Consider the following 22015-nt stretch of genomic DNA (forward strand, 5'->3'; position numbering starts at 1 on the left):
ATGGAACCCGTGCCCCCTGCAGTGGAAGCGTGGAGTCTTAACCACTGGACCTCCAGGGAGATCCTCTAATAGATGAGAATTTTTAACTTGGATTAGACAGAAACTCTTGGAGTGTAGTAAGAAGGGCACCTTCTGTTGGAAGAGGTTTTCAGACAGCAGTCTAATGAGTGTGCCTCAAGTCAAAAATGGGGTGGTTTTGAGAAACTCAGAGGCTAGAGACAGGTGTGTTCGAGCCCAGGGAGACATGCAGGGTGTCCAGCCCACTCACTTTCTTCCAAATCATTCTTACCTTAAGGCCCCAAGTACTTGATGAAAGAGGAGTGGGAAGAAAACATGCATGCCGTATAGGAAAGTTTTGCCCCTATACTAGGGAGATTTTGGAGCAGAAGTGTTACAGAAATCAGTGCCAAATGCCTAGCGTTTATGTGCTTAATGTCACTGCCTGGGTTCCTGGGACGCAGGCCCTAAGACGGCAGGTGAGCGTACAAAATGTTTATTTGGGAGTGTTCTTGGAGTCAACATTAGGGCAGAAAGAGACGTTGGGCTGTGATGCAGTTGCAGTGGAGGCCTCATCTGGCCCTTCAGGGAGTTCTGAAGCTGTGAAGTGATGCTTCAGAATCGTTGTGATTTGCGGGGAAAGGACTGGACTTGTATTACTCCATGTAATATGGAAAAATATACCCAGGGGAGCAATAATAGGAAATCTGAATCTTGAGCAGAAAGGCAATGGAAAGCTTGTCATAGAGCCAAGATAAAAACGTCAGAGAGGAGAATATTTTTGCAGCCCAGTTAGGCCCGCATACGGTGAGAGGAAGCGGTCTCATCACAGTCCTATATCTGAACGCCAGGTTTGCCTCTCCATAACTAATTTCTTGTATTCAGTGATGATCAAGCTCATTGTTTCTCCATCCCCCCATCCCACACACACATAGACACACACACACACACACACGCACACACACACCCCTCAGAGGACAATTATATAAATACCAGTGTGTTTTCTTAACTAAATTGCTAGACCTGGTAATTGTTTGGGCTGTGGGGAAAAAGGTAATGCGTTGAGACTTCAAGGTGAAAGGCAAGGCAGGCTTTTGTGAAATTATTCAAATGATCAAAATAGTACACAGAAACGGAATGAAACCTTTAAAGGTCTGGTTATTAAGCCACATTGGACAAATATCACCATGAGGAAGCAAAAGAGAAATTTAGTGTTATACTCTCAGAACAAAAGCAAATGTATTGTTGAATAGAACGAGGTGAGGGTTACAGGGAACAATTGTTTTTATATACTGGTTACACTTCCTGAAAGAATAGTGAGTTTTAAAGAGTGTGGGCTGCACAGCGTTGTGAATTATTCTACATCAATATTGTTAGGCACAGCTAACTTTTAGGTTATTTTGGGTATATAACAGTGGCAGAAGCCTAGTAAGTAGGGGTTAGTTACTCTCCCATACCCTCACTATCCTGCATTACAATCACAATCTATATAAAAGGTTCACTCAAGGCAGATGTGAGAATATTCTAGAGTCTAGGGGCAGGATTCAGTTAACCTTAGAGAGAATGTCAGACAATCAGTATCTTTGGATTCAATGTGGAGACACAGAATAGTCTGGGCATCAAATCTTGGGTAATATTCCAAAAAGTACTGGCTCCATAGCTCACTAGATTTTTATACCTGGTCCTTAATAAAGATGAAGAATGTCTCTAATATATTTCAACCAAAACATATATCTTGAATAACACTAATATTGTAAATGAAAGTCCACTTCTAATATTCATTTTGCTCATTTGCAAGACTTCTGATGTTGACTGTGGTTAAAAATAGTTTAAATGCTTGTAGCACCTGTCGGAGGAATCTGGCCTTTCTGATTAAAGTCTAACCCCATCCCCCATATGAATTTCCGATTGAGGTAACTGACTGGTAACACATGCATACTATCACATATATAATCTCTATACTGAAGTATGTTAAAGTCAATTACAGACTTCATAACACAATTCATAATATTTTGTTAATGAAAAATGGCTTTTGGGTTTTTTTTTAATTTTACCACAGACATTTTAACATGCATCAAATCAAGTGTCCACTGATTCATAATCTTCAAGGTCAGATTTATTATCCAATTTATCTTCCTTACAGTAATCATCATAGGTAGTTGAAACATATGTATGTAGGTTTTTCTTGATTTAGGGTATTTAGCCTTAAGAATATATCTGGTAAACAAGCCAACTCTGGGTCAACAGTATACTTGCCAGGATTTTATCCTTGTTTATAAATATTTTAAGTGAGACATTCCTTTCATCTTTGTTTATGTCCTAACTACATGAGAAATTTCATCATTTTTAATGGTCCAACTACAAAACAAAGCACACAGCCCCCAAGTCAAAAATTCTTTGTATATATTAAGAAGAGACAACCATTTGGTGTCAGTTCAGTCACGAATGAAATGCTATTATGTGAGAACATCTCCCTGGCTTGTGTAGGGGTAATGGGGCATGGGTTTTACAGATTCGGCAATAACTAAGAGCTTGAAAAGATATGTAGCTTTTTCCTACAACTTTGCTTAATGAAACCCTCAGTTTGTGCTGTGAAAAGAGCTTATTGTTTTCTTTTCATGCAAATCATCTTAGTTTTTATCTGTTTATTTAATAGTCTGTAATTTGGAATAATATATTCTTTTTTTTTTTTTCTGGGACTGTTGTGAAGTGGCAAGCAGAAAATGCTAACAGGAAACAGATTAGCAAATATTGCATAAATTAGAGTTCTCTCCCTCTCCCCTCCCCCTCCCTCCCTCCCTCCCTTCCTTCCCTCCCTTCCTTCCCTCCCTCCTTCCTTCCTACCTCCCCTCCTTTGTTTCCTTCCTTCCTTCTTTATTTACTTCTTTCCTCTCTTTCTCTCTTCCTGTCTATCTGTATTTTCTGCTTTATCAATAAGATAATTATTTATTGTAATCATGCCTGCTGATAGTGAATTTTCTCTGAATTCACATGAGATTGTAGGTAGACTCTGGAGCTGCCTTGTGCTCTATATTTGGGTCAGGGCTCCGGAGTGGTGTCCTTATTTGATATTCTCCTTCTCCCAACTTCATGATCAATTCCAAGGTAGACAAAAGTTATAATCCTAAACTATCTGTCAAAATTAATTTCTAGTAACATTGGTCTTTTAAAAATAAACATCTATCCATTGTAAAATTTTACATTAAAAAATTAAATCAAGTGAGTCAGTGACGTACAGTGCCAGGTGAGTGTGTGTGGACAGGTACAGCCATGTCACAGACTGCAATTATAACCCTATATTCTCTATACCGTTTTGTATATCTGAAATATCGCATCACACTGTTCTGTTAAAACAGTCTCATCATGTTTTTAAAAGCTAGAGTGAGTAATAAGGAAAGGGAGAGAGGAACATAGAAAAAGTTGATCAACATGGTACTTCAACTCCAAATTCTCACCTTAATGTCATCACCACCAACATTTTAAATTTATGTTTTTACTATTTTGCAGTTATTTTCTTTTGATTACTCTTGTTGATGCAAGCCTTTAGGCATAATATTTATGTACAGGATTTATGCAGTATTCATCTACTAAAAATATGATAATTTATCTGTTGTCATTTGAGAAACATCATTTTTAAAAATTTCATAATTTGGTTTTGCTCAGAAGGATCAGAAAGAATAAAACATATGTGTGATTCATCTCATGAAAATTAAAATAGAAGATTAATATTATTTCACGTATTTCTTAATATTGGCACATCTAGAAATCAGCAACAGATTTTTTCTAGTTTAGGTATAAAATTCTAGACTTCAATAAAATCTCACTGATGTTTCACCACCTGATGCTTCTATATTTGAATCTTCTTCCACTTTGTTTTCACCTTATAAAGAGAAGAGTGGAGAAAAGAAAACCAGGGGGCATTGGTAATTGCTCTTGTTCTCTCTGTCCCTATAGCACTCATTTTGTAAAAAATATCATTGAGAAATATTTCACAGGTCTCTTCCCTCTACTCGCTTTGTGTGTCTACATATTTCTATTTCATCATTTTGGAGAAAATCCTCTTCCGCCATTCTGAAGGTCATTTACCTGAAAATGATAGGGAGCAGCATCTATTCAAACAACTGCATAGTAATTATCTATCAGTTATCATTGTTCAGCATTGAGGGTCCCCCTCCCTACCTCCCTGACCCTGCCCAGCACATTATCACAGAGCCTACTGATTCATTCACATCCTTGGGCTAAATTGGCCACCCACAGTGTTCCTGTTGTTTTGTGTATGGTAGTGAAAAGATTTAATTGGAAATTGTTGAAACTAACTCTCAATTTTCATATGTGGTTCTTCCCTCTCCCTCTGCACCACCTCCTTTCCTTGATGAGAAAATTGTTCTCTCCATGGTAACAATAAAAAAAAAAGCTTTCAGATTTTTGGTAGTAGTTGTTACAGAGAAAAGAAGTCAAAAAGTAGAAGAGGTTTAAAAGTGAAAAAGGGGAGGAAGACAGCTGGGAAGAAGGCTTAATGTTTATGAGTGGGTGTGAAGGGAAAAGAATAAAGCTGAATGAGCGGAGCTGAGCTAAGGGGAGCTGCTGTTTCTGTGTCCCAGAATGTAGGGCCCCTTCTTTTCCTGCTGACTATCACTCCCCAAAAGATAAGGACTTTATTCTGGAATTCTTCCAGGATTTACTCCTGAAGAGTGGCTTGTTACAAAACAGCAACACCCTGATTTCCTCAGGGAGTCACAGTTCATTAATTTTTTTAAAAAATGTAACACTTCTGTGAGCTCCAGTTTCCACTTCTTAATAAGGACATTCAAATGGACTTTTGGTAGCAGGGTGAAAGCAATGCAACAATAGGCCTGTCCTGCCTCTGCATGACTGGTTAAAACAGGTCGGCCATGCAGAGCAGGATTCTCACTGCTTTTTTGCCTCCTGTGCTTTCTAGATTGTGGAATTTTGTAACCCTTGTCACTAACTCTCACATAGTACTGAACCAGCCCAAAAGAGCGTGCCACATTGTGACAAGCAGTTGAATTCTAAGTGACTGCAGAACCATTGTGGTAGGCTGAATAATGGCTCCCCAAAGATGTTCACGTCCTAACCTCTAGAATGTGTAAATATGTTACCTTACATGGTGTAAGGGACTTTGCAGAGGGGTTAAGTTAAGGATTTTGACATCGGGAGATCTTCACGGGTTATCCTGATGTGCCCAATATCATCAGAAAGGTCCTTATAAGAGAGAAGGCAATGTGATAATACAAGCAGAGTCAGAGAGAGAAATGAGAAGATGGAAGGCGGGGCCACAGGCCAAGGAATGCAGGCAGCTTCTAAAATCTGGAAAAGCCAAAGAAGTGAATTCTCCCCTAAAGACTCCGGAATGAATACAAGCTCTTCTGAAACCTTGATTTTATCCCCAGAGACCCATTTTCAAACTTCTGACCTCCAGAACTATAAAATAATAAATTTAGGTTGTTTTAAGCCACTAAGTTTGTGATAATTTATTACAAGAGCCATAGGAAACAAATACAGCCATAAGCATTTAATAATGACCAATTTTGCAAAATTTTAATTGAGTTTCTTTTTGGAGGTTATTTTTCTTAAATATAAGGAGTAAAAATCGGGTATAGAGAAAATGGCATGATCCCTCCATTTTACCCATAGAAATACGTATTTCCAATATTTAAAAAATCACAAATTTGAATGTAACCATGTGGAACAATGACAGTAAAGCAGACAAAAAGGAAAGCGTGTCCATTTGGAAATGAAGTTGAAAAAAAAAAAATGAGGAGTAACAAAGCAATTGTGTAGTCTTCCCTCCGGATTGTTTTGTTTTGTTTTTCTGGATTTGTTTAACCCATTGCACTCTAGTTTAGAAACTGAACTGTAGTGAAGCATTGGTGAATTCCATGGCATGGGAAGTACAATCACAGGAGCAGGAAAGTGAAGAATAAGTTTGAGAAAAGGAAGCAGAGTAGCTCATAGAGAGGCCTTGTGGGCGTGTGGGCAGGGCTAGGCTTAGGAGTTAGGCAGACCGTGTGCAAATGCTTTTCTACTTCTAACTGGCTGGCTCTCCTTGGGGGAAATTATTAATCTTCTCTGAGCCTGTTCGTCATGTGTGAAAATGGGTATAATATGCAGCTAGGTAAAGTTGTTGTGAAGATTCAAAAGGGATATTTGTAAAACATCTAGCCCAGCTTCTGCTACATTGTAGCTACTTAAGAAGTTGTAGCTAAAATGTAATGGAGGAAAACATTGGAAAAGGAGGATCTAAATCATTTTATTCTACCTCCAGCACGGGTTAGCTTTGTGACCTCGTGTAAGTTATGTAATCTCTGTGTGCCTCATTTTCCTTGTCCGGAAAAGAGGGTAAAAGTACCTAGCTCAGACGGTTGCTGTAAATTACTATATGTAAGGCGCTTGGGACAATGTCTGGCACACAGGAGACACACAATACCTAGTTGTTATTATTGTGTTGTAATTGTTATGCTGTAGGAGTTTGAATTGTAAGGCAGTGAACTTTCTGGGGAGTGGAGCGACAAGTTTTAGCAGATGTTTTTAGTGAATACTGTATCTAAGTGGATCAAGATGAGGGGCAGATAATTACTATTAAGATTATAAGATGGATATTTATTAAATCAAAATTGCTCAATCAATTGCATCCCTCAGATTCCTTTCTTATTTTTTAACCTTCCATCTGTGCTGCCCATTGTCCAAATACTTAATGCTCCTGACTCCTCTCTAGTAACTCATGTAGTGGGCGTTACTTCTGTCATTACCTGTGTATAATAGCATCACTTTTGTGAACCAAAAGCTTGGAATTAGCTTTTGCCTTTAGCCTACCTAGCTTTGTAAAGTTTTAATTGAAGTATTGACCTCATTAACACCTGCTCTGGCCACTATCGTAGAGAAAACTTCCCCTAAAAATAAGGTAGATCATTAATATAACAGAGAGAGAGAGAGAGAGAGAGAGAGACAGACAGAGACAGAGACAGAGACAGAGACAGAGACAGAGACAGAGAGAGAGAGGAAGAGAGGGAGAGAGAATTAAGACAGGTATTAGAATTTGGAACCAACTAACAGTACTGATTTATTTATTATAGGTTTTGGTCGCTGCCTAGTCTCACGCCGCTAAAGCGTCTGAGGCAGCAAAGGGTAAGCAATTTGGCTCACCTCATATAAATAAAACGGAGAAAAGTGGATAGTTGGAGAATTCTTACTGCAACCTTTCTCCAGGGATTACGGCCGCTTTTTAAATTACTTAAAATTTATTGAAATGAGTGTTAATAATAAGCAACCATCCCCATAAAACAGAATTAAACGTAACTCTTCCGAGTAATGTAAACAGCTTGGTTAGGTGTGCAGCATTGCAAAAACCATTCAAGGATTGATTACACTGGCCCTTGGAGCAGATCTAGAAGCTCCCAGTTGAGAAGCTGTGCATTTTCCTATCAAACAGAACATAAAGTTTCCATATTCCTTGGAATCAGCTTCATTTGAGCCATGTGTTTGCATGGAACTATGCCACATAAAGCAATTCCCCCCAAGCTGGGCTCCTTTCATGCTGCAGTGCAAGTGTGTGATTTACTGGCACCGTGTGCTAATGTAGACCCATTTTTATAGGATGAGAATGAGTACAGTCCAGGGAATTGAAAAGGATATCTGACCTTCTCCCCATAGAATATGTCCGCTCCTTTAAAAGCTGTCACAATGCAAGTTCCAGTTGAGTTAAAGGCTGTTGGGCTCCTACAGGGAAATACATTCTATTGTAATTTTTATATCTCCTAATAACAGTCTGTTCTTTGTTTACTGAAGAGAGCTTTTATGTCATAGAGTGGTATTTTTTGACAGAGAGGAAGAATCATTGTTTTATTATAGAAATTGTCCTCTTACACCAGGAAAAATAAAGAGCTCATCTCTTAAGCTCCTGATCAATGTCTAACACCTCCTACCCCCCAGCAACACTTGGCTGCAAGTGTATTAACACTCCATAATAGCAACTCTACTCACCTACCAAGAGATGATCTTCATAAATGATTTAAGCTAAGCCATGGCTTAAACACATAGCACCCAATCAAAGACAGATTTTTCTCTTCTCCAGTCATATAATTTCTGAGAAGAAATAGATTAATGTCGGTCTCTGAGAATATGCAAGGTATGGTGTCTATTTTGAAACAGGAGACCCAATTGTTAAGCTTTTATTCCTTATATGTATGTCCAAATCGTACACATCACACCATTTGATGCGAAAGTTTGATATAGATTTGTGCATACCTCTCTTCTCTTTTTTGATCTTGCCTCTCCTGTGTGAGTACACACAGGTGCGCGCTCTCTCTCTCTCTCTCTCTCTCTCTCTCTCTCTCTCTCTCTCACACACACACACACACACACACATTTTACACTTGCTTATAAAACTCAAAGAGGTTTGCAAACCATTAAGAGAGCATTCCTTAGCGCAAGCACATTATTTTTCACTATCCATGTGTCGTCTTCACTTCGTAACACTCAAAACATAGTGAAGTCAGAAGGTTGAAACCTGGTGGATTACATATATTCTACATAACATATTTCCCAATTACTGTTTCTATAAAGAAACCTGGACTAGCCATATTTGACTAATTTGTACCTAAGGTATTTGAATTCTTAGAAATATAGTTTTAATCGCCCCAAGACTGATTGATATAAATGTAATTATCCTTATTTTACAGACAAATAAACTGAGCCTGATTCTCTCCCTATATATGCAACATGAATTGAACAGTTGTGCCAATTATTTTGATAATGCAAACCTTAATATCTACCATTTGAAGATGGGAAAAATCATTTGGGTTCTTGAATTATACCAGTTGACTGTGTACATGAATTTAATCACCTCTAGATAATTGCTCACTTCTCCACTTCACTTGCCATGTACAGGTAGTACCACAGAACACCAACATCTCTTGCTTTGCCTCAGTTTATTGGCGGCTGCAGTTGGCAACAAAAACTAAGATTCTTGTATCAGTACTTAAATAAGTGGCATCTCTAAAATGTTTTGAAGACGTGAAGAGGCTGGATAATTTTTAGCACAACCTTTTGTTTGCTTTGACGTTTTATTTTTGAGGGGATTAGTACAGTACCTGTTAAAGAACAGTCAGGCTCCTTTCCTAGAGACGAGAGTCTTGTCTGAAGACTCATTTCCCAAAGAAAGTATCATATGTCTAATGCAGTAATAGACTAAACAAAGGATACTGAAAGGTTAGGTTCACAAAATGTGACATCGTAATATCATATTGATAATTCTTCTTACCACTGGTAATAATCTTTGAAGTTATATTTCTGGAGAAATCCCAATTCTCATATTCTGAGGGTCTCTGTTTATTCTTTGGAGCAAGAATTTAAAATTTTAACAACATATTCTGAATGTTTACTTGTTTCTAAACCGAAACTACAGTCCCTCTCTACCCCCATCCTACTTAATGCAATATTACAAATGAGATAGAAAACCTGTTTAATAATTCTCTGGGATAGTTCTTTACAAGAGCGGAGTTGAATTTATTTATATGCAATGGAGTTATTTTCTCCTGGAATAAAAGGATGCCTGAAGCTAAATTGGAAATGTTTTGCATGTTTTCATAACAGGAAATTTAGTCAAAGAGATAGATGAGATTTTTCTTAGATTGCTGTGATTGAGTTTTTCAGTCTTCAAAAGGACTTTGGATGCAGTGGTACAAGATTAATATTTCTAAAATGCCACTTTTATTTTGGCATTCCTCTGTTCTAAGACCGCCAAAGATTCCCCATTGCCTTCAACATAATGTCCTTACTCATTCATCTGGTATTCCGAGCCCCAGCCTCCCTTCCCAACTTGATCACAGTCATCATAATTCTCTACTCACTACAGAGTTGCTCTCCCCACTTTGGCCCAATCACCCTAGTGTATTCAGACCTCCATACATTGGCTGGAGCTCAGTCCTTGTCCTGGAATCCCCCTCTCTCTTATCACTAGGTCATTATCTATCGATCCTTTTCATCCTCCAAGTTATAGGCCAGGTTCCTATAACTCCAGGTCCTCTGTGGCATTTTCCCTGAGCGTGCTCATCTTAAAATACCATTCTTCAGAATCTTATTAGCTTAGAGTCTGCAGTCTGTGGACTATTGCGTTTGTCATTTACATATTATCTTCTATTATTGGCTAACTGCATGTGTGAGCACGCATGCATAGGCCTGAAGGTCATCTCCCTAATTGCATTGCAAGTTCATTGAATTCACTGGGGTTGCTCTTTTATGCCATCCTCTGTCACCCACAAGATACATGCCCTACTGTGGTGTATTGTGCATAGAATACTGTCAATAAATATTTCCTGCCCATTTGATTGACCGGTGCTCAATTATCTGTCAGCTCTAGCCTCCTTTATCTGGGGTTTCTACAGGCTTTGGACGCAAAATCAGGAAGTTCTGTACAAGGCAAAATATTAGAAATAATGCCGTCAGATAGTTACATTTCCCTATTCATGTTATGTAATTTATCCTCCATTTTATTAATTTGGTTCACTTATAATTCAATTTGCTGTATAGGGTACTCTGATTAGATAAAAGAAAATTTATCCTGACCAGTTGAAGTCAAAATGGTTCAAAAATGGTGTTTTTCAAGCTAGAACAAGAAATGAATAATAAAAAGTTTGAGCAGGAATAATTCCAAAATATGTATATTGTAAAATGATTTCGGTTTTCCGTTTCTTCTAAAATATATGTAGGGGTAAAAAAGAAATTATATCACTTATTTTATTGGGTCAAAATATCAGAAGGCCACAAATGTGATACATGTGACAAAAACTTGTCTTAAAAGTGCCCCAATTATCCTCTGTCGATATGCTAAATTTACAGAACAATAGGGTTTCAAGACATGTGAACAATGGAGAATAACTAATAGACCTAATGTTGAATGGCTAAAAAATGTCAGCACCCTTTCTATCAGCTTAGAACTGTATTTGCAAATCATTGTCAACGAATTGTAGCCTGAAATTCTTCTTGACTTTCAGATTATATTTCAAGATCCCCAATTTAGACCACATTTACTTACTGGCTTGTATAACTGAAAGGAGTTTTCATTTTTTTGCATGTTAAGGGTTTTATGAAATGACAAGTAAATCAATCCTTTAAGTTTTCTGTGACAGAATAACTTGAAATGATCATCATAATCTCTTTTTCAACAAAAGAAAAGAATTTATTTAAAAAAAATAGCATACTAATAGCAGATTAGTTTGTATTAGACCATTATAAGAAAGGCCTCAAATTTGGGAGGCTGAGGCACATTTCTTAGGTATCTATCACTTTTTCTGTTTTTAAAGTTGGCCAAATGGTCAGTAATATTTATAATACTGATAAACACTGCTCAAAACAAGGATGTGTGTTCTAGTAATTCCCACACCCTTCCAGTGTGGAATTTATCTTGTAATTTTCTTTCTTGTATCACTGTTTCCCCTTATTGTGTCCTGTCAGTTGGTCAATCAACACTGTTATTTATGGTTTTCTGCTGACTGTATTCCCAGGAGAGGACTAAGAACCGAGGAAGGTATTCCAGCCAGAAAGAATAAGGTGTCCAAAGGATTACAAAAATCTTGGCTCCCATAGCTTCAGTTTTTCTAGTCTTCATTGTTTCCCATTTCCTCATGATAAAATCCAAACTGATTTTTAAAAAGCCAACCATAAATGACTTCCACTATACCTATCTAAGCCTATCTCCCATTATTTCCAATGAATCCTAGACACCAGCCAGCCCAGCTGAGGCTTTGTTTCATTTCCATGCCTTTGCTCCTGCTTTCTATTCCCTAATAATGCCCCCCACTCCATGACCTAGCCAAATCTTCCAAGGTTCAAGTGCAGCACCATCTCTGCTATGAAGTCTTTCCTGAGAATTCTCATATATGTTTACTCCCCTCACTGATTCCTGTTAGTGGTTGTTTTTATCTTTACCATTCACTTTGGTACTTTTGCTTCACAGTTTCTCAGATCCACTTTCTAACTTCCTGTTCTACCCTGGGAGGACGAATAACATGGACAGCAGCAGTGGGCTTGCTGACCCATTAGTTGCATCCTCCTAACGGGAGGCACCAGCAGAGCAGAGGGTGACGGGAGAGTGAGTCAGGGGATGACTATAGGTCCCTTTACTGACAGCCACAGCTCCTATCGAGGTCCTCTCGCTGTAGCTACTTCTCGGATTCTTGAAAGGTACCCTCTAGTTTTCCTTTCAGGCCTTGAGGAGGAAAGGCTTCCCATCCCATTTTTAAAAAAAATTTTTATTGGACTATAGTTGATTTACAAAGTGTGTTAGTTTCAGGTGTACAGCAAAGTGAATCAGTTATACATATACATATATCCACTCTTTTTTTAGATTCTTTTCCCATATAGGTCATTACAGAGTATTGAGTAGAGTTCCCTGTGCTATATAGTAGGTCCTTATTAGTTATGTATTTTATATAGAGTAGTGTATATGAGCCATTTGCTTATTGCAGGAAGCCTGACTGATGCAGTAGTTAATCAGCTGAATAGGTAATTTCCCCTTGAATGATCCCGTTTCAATGCTCTTGTCCCATTTAATCACACCTGTATAATAATTATATCATACTATATGATAGCTATACTATAGCATAGGTACTTTGTAACTATATCCTAATATCATAGCTTTTAAGTGTGTGACCCCTGGGGCCAAATTGCTTGTATTCGAAGTTCTACCACTTATTAACCAGTGATCCTGGACAAACTGCTTCCTTTACTTTCATTTTCCTTATCTGTAAACTAGGGATAATAAAAGAAGCAAATAGTACCTACCTCTTAGAGTATGATGAAGATGAAATTAATTAAATTTGTCTTTAGAACTTTGTTCTTATTATGCAACAAGAAATGTTCCAAGCATTTTATAAATATTAACCTGAGTAATTCTCATAACTTAAGAGGTAGGTACTCTTATTATTATTTTCATTTTAGTGGTAGAAATAAGAGAGTAGTTAAGCAACTTGCTGAAAATAAGAAACCAAGTAGATGGCAGCCAGGATTCAAACCCAGGCAGCCTTACTCCAGAATCCATTCCCGTAACCACTAATCTGTGGTAGATTCTCCTGGTGAACCGTAAGTGCTCAATAGCAAGTATTGTTGTTAATATTATTTCCCACTGTATTAGTTCTTTATGAGTCTTTAGTTTTTGCTAGATTATGAGTTCCTTGAGAAAAGAGGTCAAGTTTTATCTTTCTATGTGTATTAGCCGAGTGCTTGGCATTTGCAGGTTAGTAACTGTGGGATTAGCTGTTTCCCAGGTGTATTTCCCAAGGCCACCCTAGCCTTAGGTAAAACTAATACTTAGCTAAAACGTGAAATGGAATTTGAGATCTCAGTGGCCATTATTGTTGCCGGAACCACAGGTTCCCCTTTTGGTCCCAAATTATTTTCTCAGATGATTCACCACTTTTGGGATAGGTCAAGTTCCCTGTTTCACTTCTCCTACAATCACAGTGACTTTGCTTCCCCAATAACCATTGGTAGTAAAAGGGCCCCATCTCAGAGGACTGCCAAGTGTCCTGTTCTGCTTTTCCTGACCAAAAGATATTTTTTTTCTCAAATATGTATTTTTTAGCCTCATGATTGCTCCTTACAGAAATTTAGAACAAATTCTCAGGAACTAAGCAAGAGGCATTTGATTGACATAATTTGCATTTAAGTGTGTTCTTGGCCATCACTTCAGGCAAGATACACAACTATTATTCTCTGCTCACTTCAGGGTTAAGGTCAGGATTGGCTACATAATTTGTGAGCCCCAATGACAAATGAAAATGCAGGGCCCCTTGTTAAAAAATAATAAAGAATTTCAAGAGAGCAACAGCAGTGGAAACCAAGTAAGGGGCCCTTCTATTTGCAGAGCCCAGTGCAGCCACTTTTAAGTTGCATGCCTGTGAAGCTGGCCCTGCTTGAGGTCTCTGCCTACCCAGGGCAATTCTGACTCAGAAAGACTTTACTTTTTTTTTGTCTTAGCGTTGCTATCTTCCGTAGTCAGAAAACGTGCCTCAAAGTTCCTTTTGTCATGTCTTTCAGGATTCCTGGTGTCTTGCTTTGATATCCCAGTGTTCTTGAGCTACAGGCATAGAACGGAACCATCCCCATCACCATGTAACACACATAAATAATCTTGTTTTCCTTCAGTTAATGTCTAGGCTCGTTGAAAATAATGGTCATGCCCTTTAAAAAAAAAAAGTAGCAGTGGTTTTTAATACAGCTAATTTAAAAATACTAATTGACTTGAATCTTAAGAGTTATATTAATAATGTCCAGAAATTGTGAACTATACATCCAGGTGGTAATATCATGGAGTCACCATATTATGTGGATCTGAAGAACTGATGAGAGGTTTAGGGATTAGAAGGGCTAAAGTGGGTGTGTTAGTTGGGGCCTAAGTTTAAATGTCCTAAGACAGGATTAAACAGGAAATTATTTTATTAGAGAAAATATCAATGTGAAAGGAAATAGACAGGAAGCCAGGGAAGGTAGGACAGCCATTAGACCAAAATGCAAGTCTGACACAAAATGAAGGAAAAAGGGAGAGAAAATTGGGTAGAAGTACCCCAGTGTACAGTCTGAGGAAGGTTCAGCAAAGCTGTCAGGGAGACATGGAGCTGCAGTCAGCCAGAGGAGCCCCTGCTCTCCCAAGAAAGACTCTGCTTTAGTATCTCCATCACATTCAGTCATTGGTGGGGAGCAGTCTGTGGGAGGCTTGGCTTCTTCTCTCCAATGTAGTGATGGATTTCCAAATGCAGCAGCTAAAGTCCTCAGTCATTTAGATCTCAGTCATAAAAGGCTTGCACTTTCTCGGGGCCACCACAGTGGGAATTAGCAGCAATGGCACTTAAAGACATGAAAGCGTAAAACTACTAGAAGAAAACAGGAAGAAAGCTTCTTGACATTAGCCTAGGCAATTCTTTTTTGGATATGACACCAAAATCACAGGCAACAAAAGCAAAAATAGACTAGTGAGATTGCATCAAACTAAAAATGCTTATGCACAGCAAAGGAAAAAATCAACAGAATGAGAAGGCAACCTATGGAATGATAGGAAGTATTTGCAAACCGTGTATCTGATAAGGGTTTAAGATCCAAAATGTATAAGGAAACTCATACAACTCAAGAGTAAAATAATAATAATCAGATTTAAAATTGGGCAGAGGACCTGAATAAACATTTTTCCAAAGAAGACATCCAAATGGCCAACAGGTCTATGAGAAGGTGCTCAACATCACTAATCATCAGGGAAATGCAAATCTACCAGGTGTGAGGTAATGAAAATTACCTCACACCTGTTAGAATGGCTATTATCAAAAAGACAAGAGATTACAACTGTTGGTGAGGGTATGGAGAAAAGGGAACCCTCGTACACTGTTGGTAACGAGGTTCCTCAGAAGATTAAAAATAGAAATACCATATGATCCAGCAGTCTCACTTCTGGGTTTATATCTAAAGGAAATGGAATCGGGATCCCAAAGAGATATCTGCACTTCCATATTCACTGCAGCATTATTCACAGTAGCCAAGATATGTAAACAACTTAAATGTCCATCAGTGGATGAATGGATAAAGAAATTGTGGTATAGGTATATATACATTGGATATTATTAAGCCTCAAGAAGGGGGAATCCTGCCATTTTTGACAACATGGGTGAACTTGGAAGACATTATACTAAGTGAAATAAGCCAGACACAGAAAGACAAATACTGTAAAATCTTATTTATATGTGGAATCTAAAAACAGTTGAACTCTGAGAAACAGAGTAGAATGATGGTTGTCAAGAGCTGTGGGATAAGGGAAATGGGATGATGTTGGTCATAGGCTACAAACTTCCAGTTATAAGATGAATAAGTTCTAGATGTCTAATGTAAAGCATGGTAACTATAGTTACTAAGAGTGTACACTTGAAATTTGCTAAGAGCGTAGATCTTAAGTGTCCTCATCACACACACACACACACACACACACACACACACACACACACACACACACACACAAGGTAACTGTGAGATGATGGATATGTTAACTAGTTTGATTGTGGTGATCATTTCACAATGTATACATATATCAAAACAAGTTGTATACTTTTATATACAATTTCTATTTGTCAAATCTACCCAAATAAAGCTGAAAAAAACTTTAAAAAATGGAGGTTAGGCACACAAGAAAATTGTGTAGTTTAGATAAAGAAGACCTGAGAACCAGCTCCACTTCTTTCAGAAGACTCTCCTTGACACCCTAAATTTGGTTAGATATCTCTGCTGTATGCTTTGATAACTCCCTGTGCTACCCCTATTGTAATACTCACCTCAGTTTATTATAATTGCTTATTTACTGCCTCTCCTCACTACTAGTTCATTTTTCACTTGAGAATCATAATTTTTCCTCCTTCTCGGCTGTATCTCCTATGACTAGCTCAATGACTGACATAACATAAATATATAAAAGTATTTGCTGAAACCCAAATTGGGGTACATTCTACAAAATACCTGGCTTGTATTCTTCAAAATAATCAGCGATATGAAGTTCAAAGAAAGGCAAAGAACTATTTCAGATTAAAGGTGACTAAAGAGATAGGACAACTAAATGCAATGCATGAGGCTGGACCAGTAAATGAAAGGCAATTAAAGGAGTACTTTTTATACTATGAATAAAGAATGTAGATTAGATTATCGTACTAAAGCCATGTTAAATTTCCTGAACTAGAAATTGAGCTGAGGTTGTGTAAGAGAGTGCATTTGTTTCCAAAGAATAAACACTGAAATATCTAGGAGTAAAGGGCATGCTATCTGCAGATTATTCGCAAATGGTTCAGAAGAGAATATATATAATATTACATATACAGATATTATGTGTATATGTAATGATAGAATGATAAATGATAAAATGTGGCAAACTATTAACAATTAGTGAATCTGGGTGAAGGGTATGTGTGAGTTCTTTGACCATTCTTACAAATTTTCTGTAACTTCTAGATTATATAAAAGTAAAATGCTTTTTTAAAAATTATTTCTTGAGTGAATGAAGGACAAAAGGATAACCATAGTTAGAAGGCGCTTGTGAAGAAGTTGCCAACCGAGATGCTGGTAGAACATTCAGAGAAGTAGAAAAGTTATGCCTAGCAGGAAAATATCCAGGCCAGTTTAAAATGTAAATGAGAAGTGAGGAAGTGGAGGACAAGAAAGACTACTTTGGCTTTAGCCAATCTATTTGGAGAGGCAGCCGAATGCAAGAATAGAAGCCAGAATTAAGGCCCTCCAGGAGGCAGTTGAAAGCTAGACAGATGATTAGCATCAGCACGGGTAAATCTCTTTCAGTTACTAGAAAGGCTACAATTTAGGACCTACCTGACTTAAACGCTTATTTTCTTCCATACATAAAGTAGTTCTGTAAACTGTCTCACCTTGTCAATCTTTAATGTTAATTTTTTAAATTGTAAATAAAAGACTATAAGGTCTCCATTTTTACATTACATGTAAGTTGAATTCATGCTTATTTCCTGAAAATGGCAACAAGTGAAAATCACCATGGGCCTTTGTTCTAAAGTTAACTATGTGAAGATTGTTGATTTTTGTAGAAAAATACTAAAAATATAACAAGTTTCTGGTTAAGGTCTAAGGCATATAAATACTAAATATTCAACTACACATATAGAGTTTTCTATTTGAGTATTATTTAGGTAGTATTTCATTTTAACAAATAGCATTATGAAGTGTGATTCTTTCTAAGAGCCTAAAATAACCTACTTCTAGTACGCATGGCTCCATCCTTTAACTCTCTTTTTCACAGAATTGCTATTCATAACCATTTCTGTCAACCCTGGGGAGACTTGGTAGGATTAACGACTTTTGATTCACTTTGTATCTGAAGATTTTTTTTTTCTCCATCTTTGCTCAGCTAGTGGAATCCATGATGAATTCTCATCTCCAAGGGGTAAGCTGTTTTTAGTAGAGCCGGGTAGCTGGCTTATGACTCCTTAGAAATAGCACTGATTCCTTTCTTCCCTTATGTTTGTTTCTTCCAGAATGATAGATCCCTGTAGACGTGCTCAATTATCATGCTTAGTTACTGTTAAGCATGTAATAGTTCTAGTTTTGTTCACTTAAGTTAGAAGTATCTGAGCTCATATCAGAAAAAATAAGCATAATTAGCATTCTACTTGTTTAGTATGACAAATATAGACCACTAAACCTAGAATAAAGAAACTGAACAATAGAAGACAGCTGGAGGTCATATGAGGATGAAGATTAGAGTAGAAACAGTGTTTCTGAGAGAGTAGCATCTGGTATGAGCACCAGATTGGGGGCAGAGAACAGAATTTTGTAGATGGATATTTGGGAAGTGGGTAGTCTGAGTAATAATTAGATGTAAGGTGTTCTCTCATCTGTGGGTGGCTCAGTGGAATAGAGATGAAGGTCATTGTATTTGAGAAGTTATGGGATTATAAAATTAAAGAAATTGTAATAGCAAATAAATAGAGTACACTCAAAAGAAAACCAAACGAAAAGAAAAAATAATTGTTCCTCTCATTGCGTGCATGTGTCCTGTTTTTTAGCAAGAAGGTATTTCAGTCACTGTTTGTATAATATCTTAAAAAAATATTAAATGAATGCCATATTCAGATCCTTCCCTTTATTTCCGGAAGGAAAATGGAGGAAGAAAATTCCCATTCTGGTCTACTGAGAAACCACTATTTAATTAGCATATTAGCGTCTCATAAATTCCACATATATACATACACACATAATAATTATTATTGTACATTTTCTTTTTTGCAATGGACATTTGTATGTGTTGACCAAAAAGTGGAATAAAGTTACAGTTTTGTTTGAAATCTTAGAAAGGCATAGTTTTATTGCAGTTGTGAATCTCCTTAGATTTTTAAGGAGGCTGCTTCCAAGGATGTCATTAATAATCTTCTCAGGTGCTGATAAAGCATGTGTCTGTCAGCAGAATTAGAGAATTACCCAACTAGAGAACAGGTCTCACAGTACCCTGAGACCTATTTTGTTCATTAGAGAGGAAAATGGCTGGTTTTAAGTCTAAATTGACATGCTTGCTCATTTCAGCAGTAAAAGCTGTTCATTGTGGTCAGGTTTAATTTAGAGCCTGGTTAAGGTTCAGATTAAAGTTGATCAAGTTACTTCTACAACATACTTCTTAAACGAACTTTATAATCCTAAAAGAATGGGAAAAGTATAGCCATCATTGGGTTATGTATCCAGAATTTAGAAGCAAAGAATGGCCTGGTTGTTTGAGGGTGGATTAATATTAAATCAAAGAAAAAATGATGAGAAAGATAATCTTTGCTATGTAAAAATTTCCAAGTATCAAAAAACACAAAATTTTACTTAAATGGCATAAAACAAACTTAATGTATTCATTCACTGCTATATCCATAACACCTAAAACAGTGCCTACACTCACTTGATATTTATAAAATGAAAAAGGTGAGTGAGTAAATGAATGAATTTGTGTACTTGGCTAGCTATGTGTATACAGAGGGGAAGACTTGACTATGGTTTCTGGGTAAGTCTGTTTTTTAAAAATCTATTATTGAATGTATTAAACATTTAAGAGTCAGGAATTCCAAAGTACCTTCTGAGCTTGCCGTGTCACAGGTGAGCAGAGTGTAACACTCTAATCCTGGAAGACATCTGATTTCGTAAAATCTGTCTGCTACTATATGGCTCCTACTTGAGAATTTATTCAGTACTCTCCAGCTGACTTACGCCACTCACGTCAATAGCTGTCTTTGGCAACTTGTTCCATATTTCAAACACACTTTTGTGTAAAGAAACCATAAAAGTTAGGAACCTGAAAATTGGATTTTTCTTCTGAGCAATCACAGCTTACAAATGTGGAAAATTTGTTAAAAGTTAACCCCTCCAATTTTTCGGTAGAGAGGGGAAAACGCTCAAAATAGATGTGTGATGTTTGGATAAGTTCTTCCCATTATTTTAACACTACTAAAAGCAATTGAGCTCAAATCACGAGGCCTATCTCCCTACCTCTTCACAAAAAAACACTACAGAATGATCAAAATGTGGCCTTTCTAAATACAAAAGTGTTTAGAAAATCAGCACCAGTCAAAGGGCATAGTAGATAACTGATGTTCATAAACATTACCATCTACCACATCTCACCTCTTCACTTTCATTGGCCTCATGTGGTAGTAGAAAGAGCATAAGATTTAAAACCATAAAGACTTCTGGCTTAGTGATGAGTGTGGTTATTAGGAGACGAAAAATGAGAAGACGTGTAAAACATCTGTCAACAACCAATAAAATGTATTCGGTTTTAGTACAAGAACAAGGGAGATACCTTACTTTTCCCGAAACTTCTTTGTAAATATCACTGGGATTTGTGCCCTCAGTGTAGAGAGAGTAGATGACAGAGTCAACAGATGGACACTTGAGGGAAGGAGGACGTTGCTACCTATAATTAAATATATATTTTATGGTCAGACCACTCGAGATGGCTGTTCTCTTGCTCTCTGTACATCCCCTGCCCGACCAGTGCCTGTTTCGCCTGTATCTTATCCACATGACCGACCTTCCTGCACGCTTGCCCCAGGCCCCAGCTGGTGATTGTTTTCATCAAAGGGGCGGTGAGGGGCGTGCCCCGCTGCTGGTTTCCCTGGTAACTAATGAGCCCACCTGATGTCAATTCCCCTCTAACTGGCCCACTCCCACTGGGAGTGAAGACTGCCGCCATGTCCTGCCTGCTGTCTGCTACGCACGCTGGCGTGTTGCCTCCAAGACCTTCCTTCAGACAGGTCAGCTCCCCCGTCCATTAAACCACTGATGTCTGTGTTGCTGACTCCAGGCTCCTCCTTCAGTCTTGAAGCTGGGCAAGCGCAGGCTTTGTAGGCCTGCCGGGTGCAGCCCAACATATATATATTTGTTGGCTTCATTGTCTTTGGTTCTTTTATTATAGCAGTATTAAAGTCAGTTGTAGTACAGAATACAAATATTAACTTCTAGCCTGATGCTTTCCAAACTTGCCTGATCATAAAAATTAAGCAGAGAATTTGTTAAAAATGCAGCTTTCCAGCCCTCCTCCTGCCATCTAATTCATTCACTCAGAAGTGAGGCAAAGGAATCAGGTGATTCTTACTGGAGTGGCTTTTGGGGAAAGACTAATTTAGCTCATCTACATCACCTCCTTTTATAGGTGAGGAGTTTCAGGTAGGAGGAAGTTAAGTAAGTTATATCTCTTAATCACTTGTCTGCCTTTTCTGTTTCTAAAATGCACACCTGCATTTTGACACTGCACAGAATGAGATTACAAGTATAAATAGCTGTCTTCTCTCAAATACATTGTCATCATTCAAAATTACATTTTTTTTACTCATGGCACTCATATGTTGGTTTAAGTAAACCCAGGTACTCTGAAATGACTCCGTCTGATCTCTTAAATAGTAAAGCAAATCCATAATCAAGATTTTCACTTGAAATAGTTTTGGTATCTAAAAATGAAACACACTTCTTGTTAAATTGTTCTCTGTAAAGCCTTATACATTAGAGATTTATATCTAGTAACATCTTTTTTTTATTTCTAAAAGTGCTTTGGTTGGTTTGAAAATTACACTTTTTTTTGTATTCCATTAAAGGAATGCACAGTGCCGGAGAACCTCAATATTGTTATATCTGTTCCTTCAGGCAACACTGCAGGATTTGGAACAGAGGCGCCCCCAGTTGGAAGAACTCATTACTGCTGCCCAGAATTTGAAAAACAAGACCAGCAATCAAGAGGCTAGGACAGTCATTACTGATCGAAGTAAGTCTTTTCGTAACGGGCACGTGAAACTTAAGGAAACATGTACGAAAAGTTTCTATAATGACTTAAGTTCATAAACCTCCATCACGTTTATAAAAACAGCCTCAACAGTTGTATATTAAAACTATTGTAGGGGTAAGACGGGAATAAAGACACAGACCTACTAGAGAATGGGCTTGAGGATATGGGGAGGGGGAAGGGTAAGCTGTGACAAAG

General features: G+C 37.7%; 1 protein-coding gene across 1 annotated transcript in view; it reads left to right on the forward strand.

Moving 5' to 3' along the window:
• The window catches only part of DMD (dystrophin), a 1279715-nt gene that overhangs the window by 622490 nt on the left and 635210 nt on the right, over positions 1-22015 (forward strand). Inside the window, exon 25 of the mRNA XM_024760455.1 lies at positions 21682-21799. Within this exon, the coding sequence (XP_024616223.1) occupies positions 21682-21799 (118 nt within the window). The remainder of the gene's footprint in view (positions 1-21681; positions 21800-22015) is intronic.

The sequence above is a fragment of the Neophocaena asiaeorientalis genome, unplaced genomic scaffold (genome assembly GCF_003031525.2).
Source record: "Neophocaena asiaeorientalis asiaeorientalis breed wild unplaced genomic scaffold, Neophocaena_asiaeorientalis_V1.1 scaffold448, whole genome shotgun sequence".
NCBI classification, from domain to species: domain Eukaryota; kingdom Metazoa; phylum Chordata; class Mammalia; order Artiodactyla; family Phocoenidae; genus Neophocaena; species Neophocaena asiaeorientalis.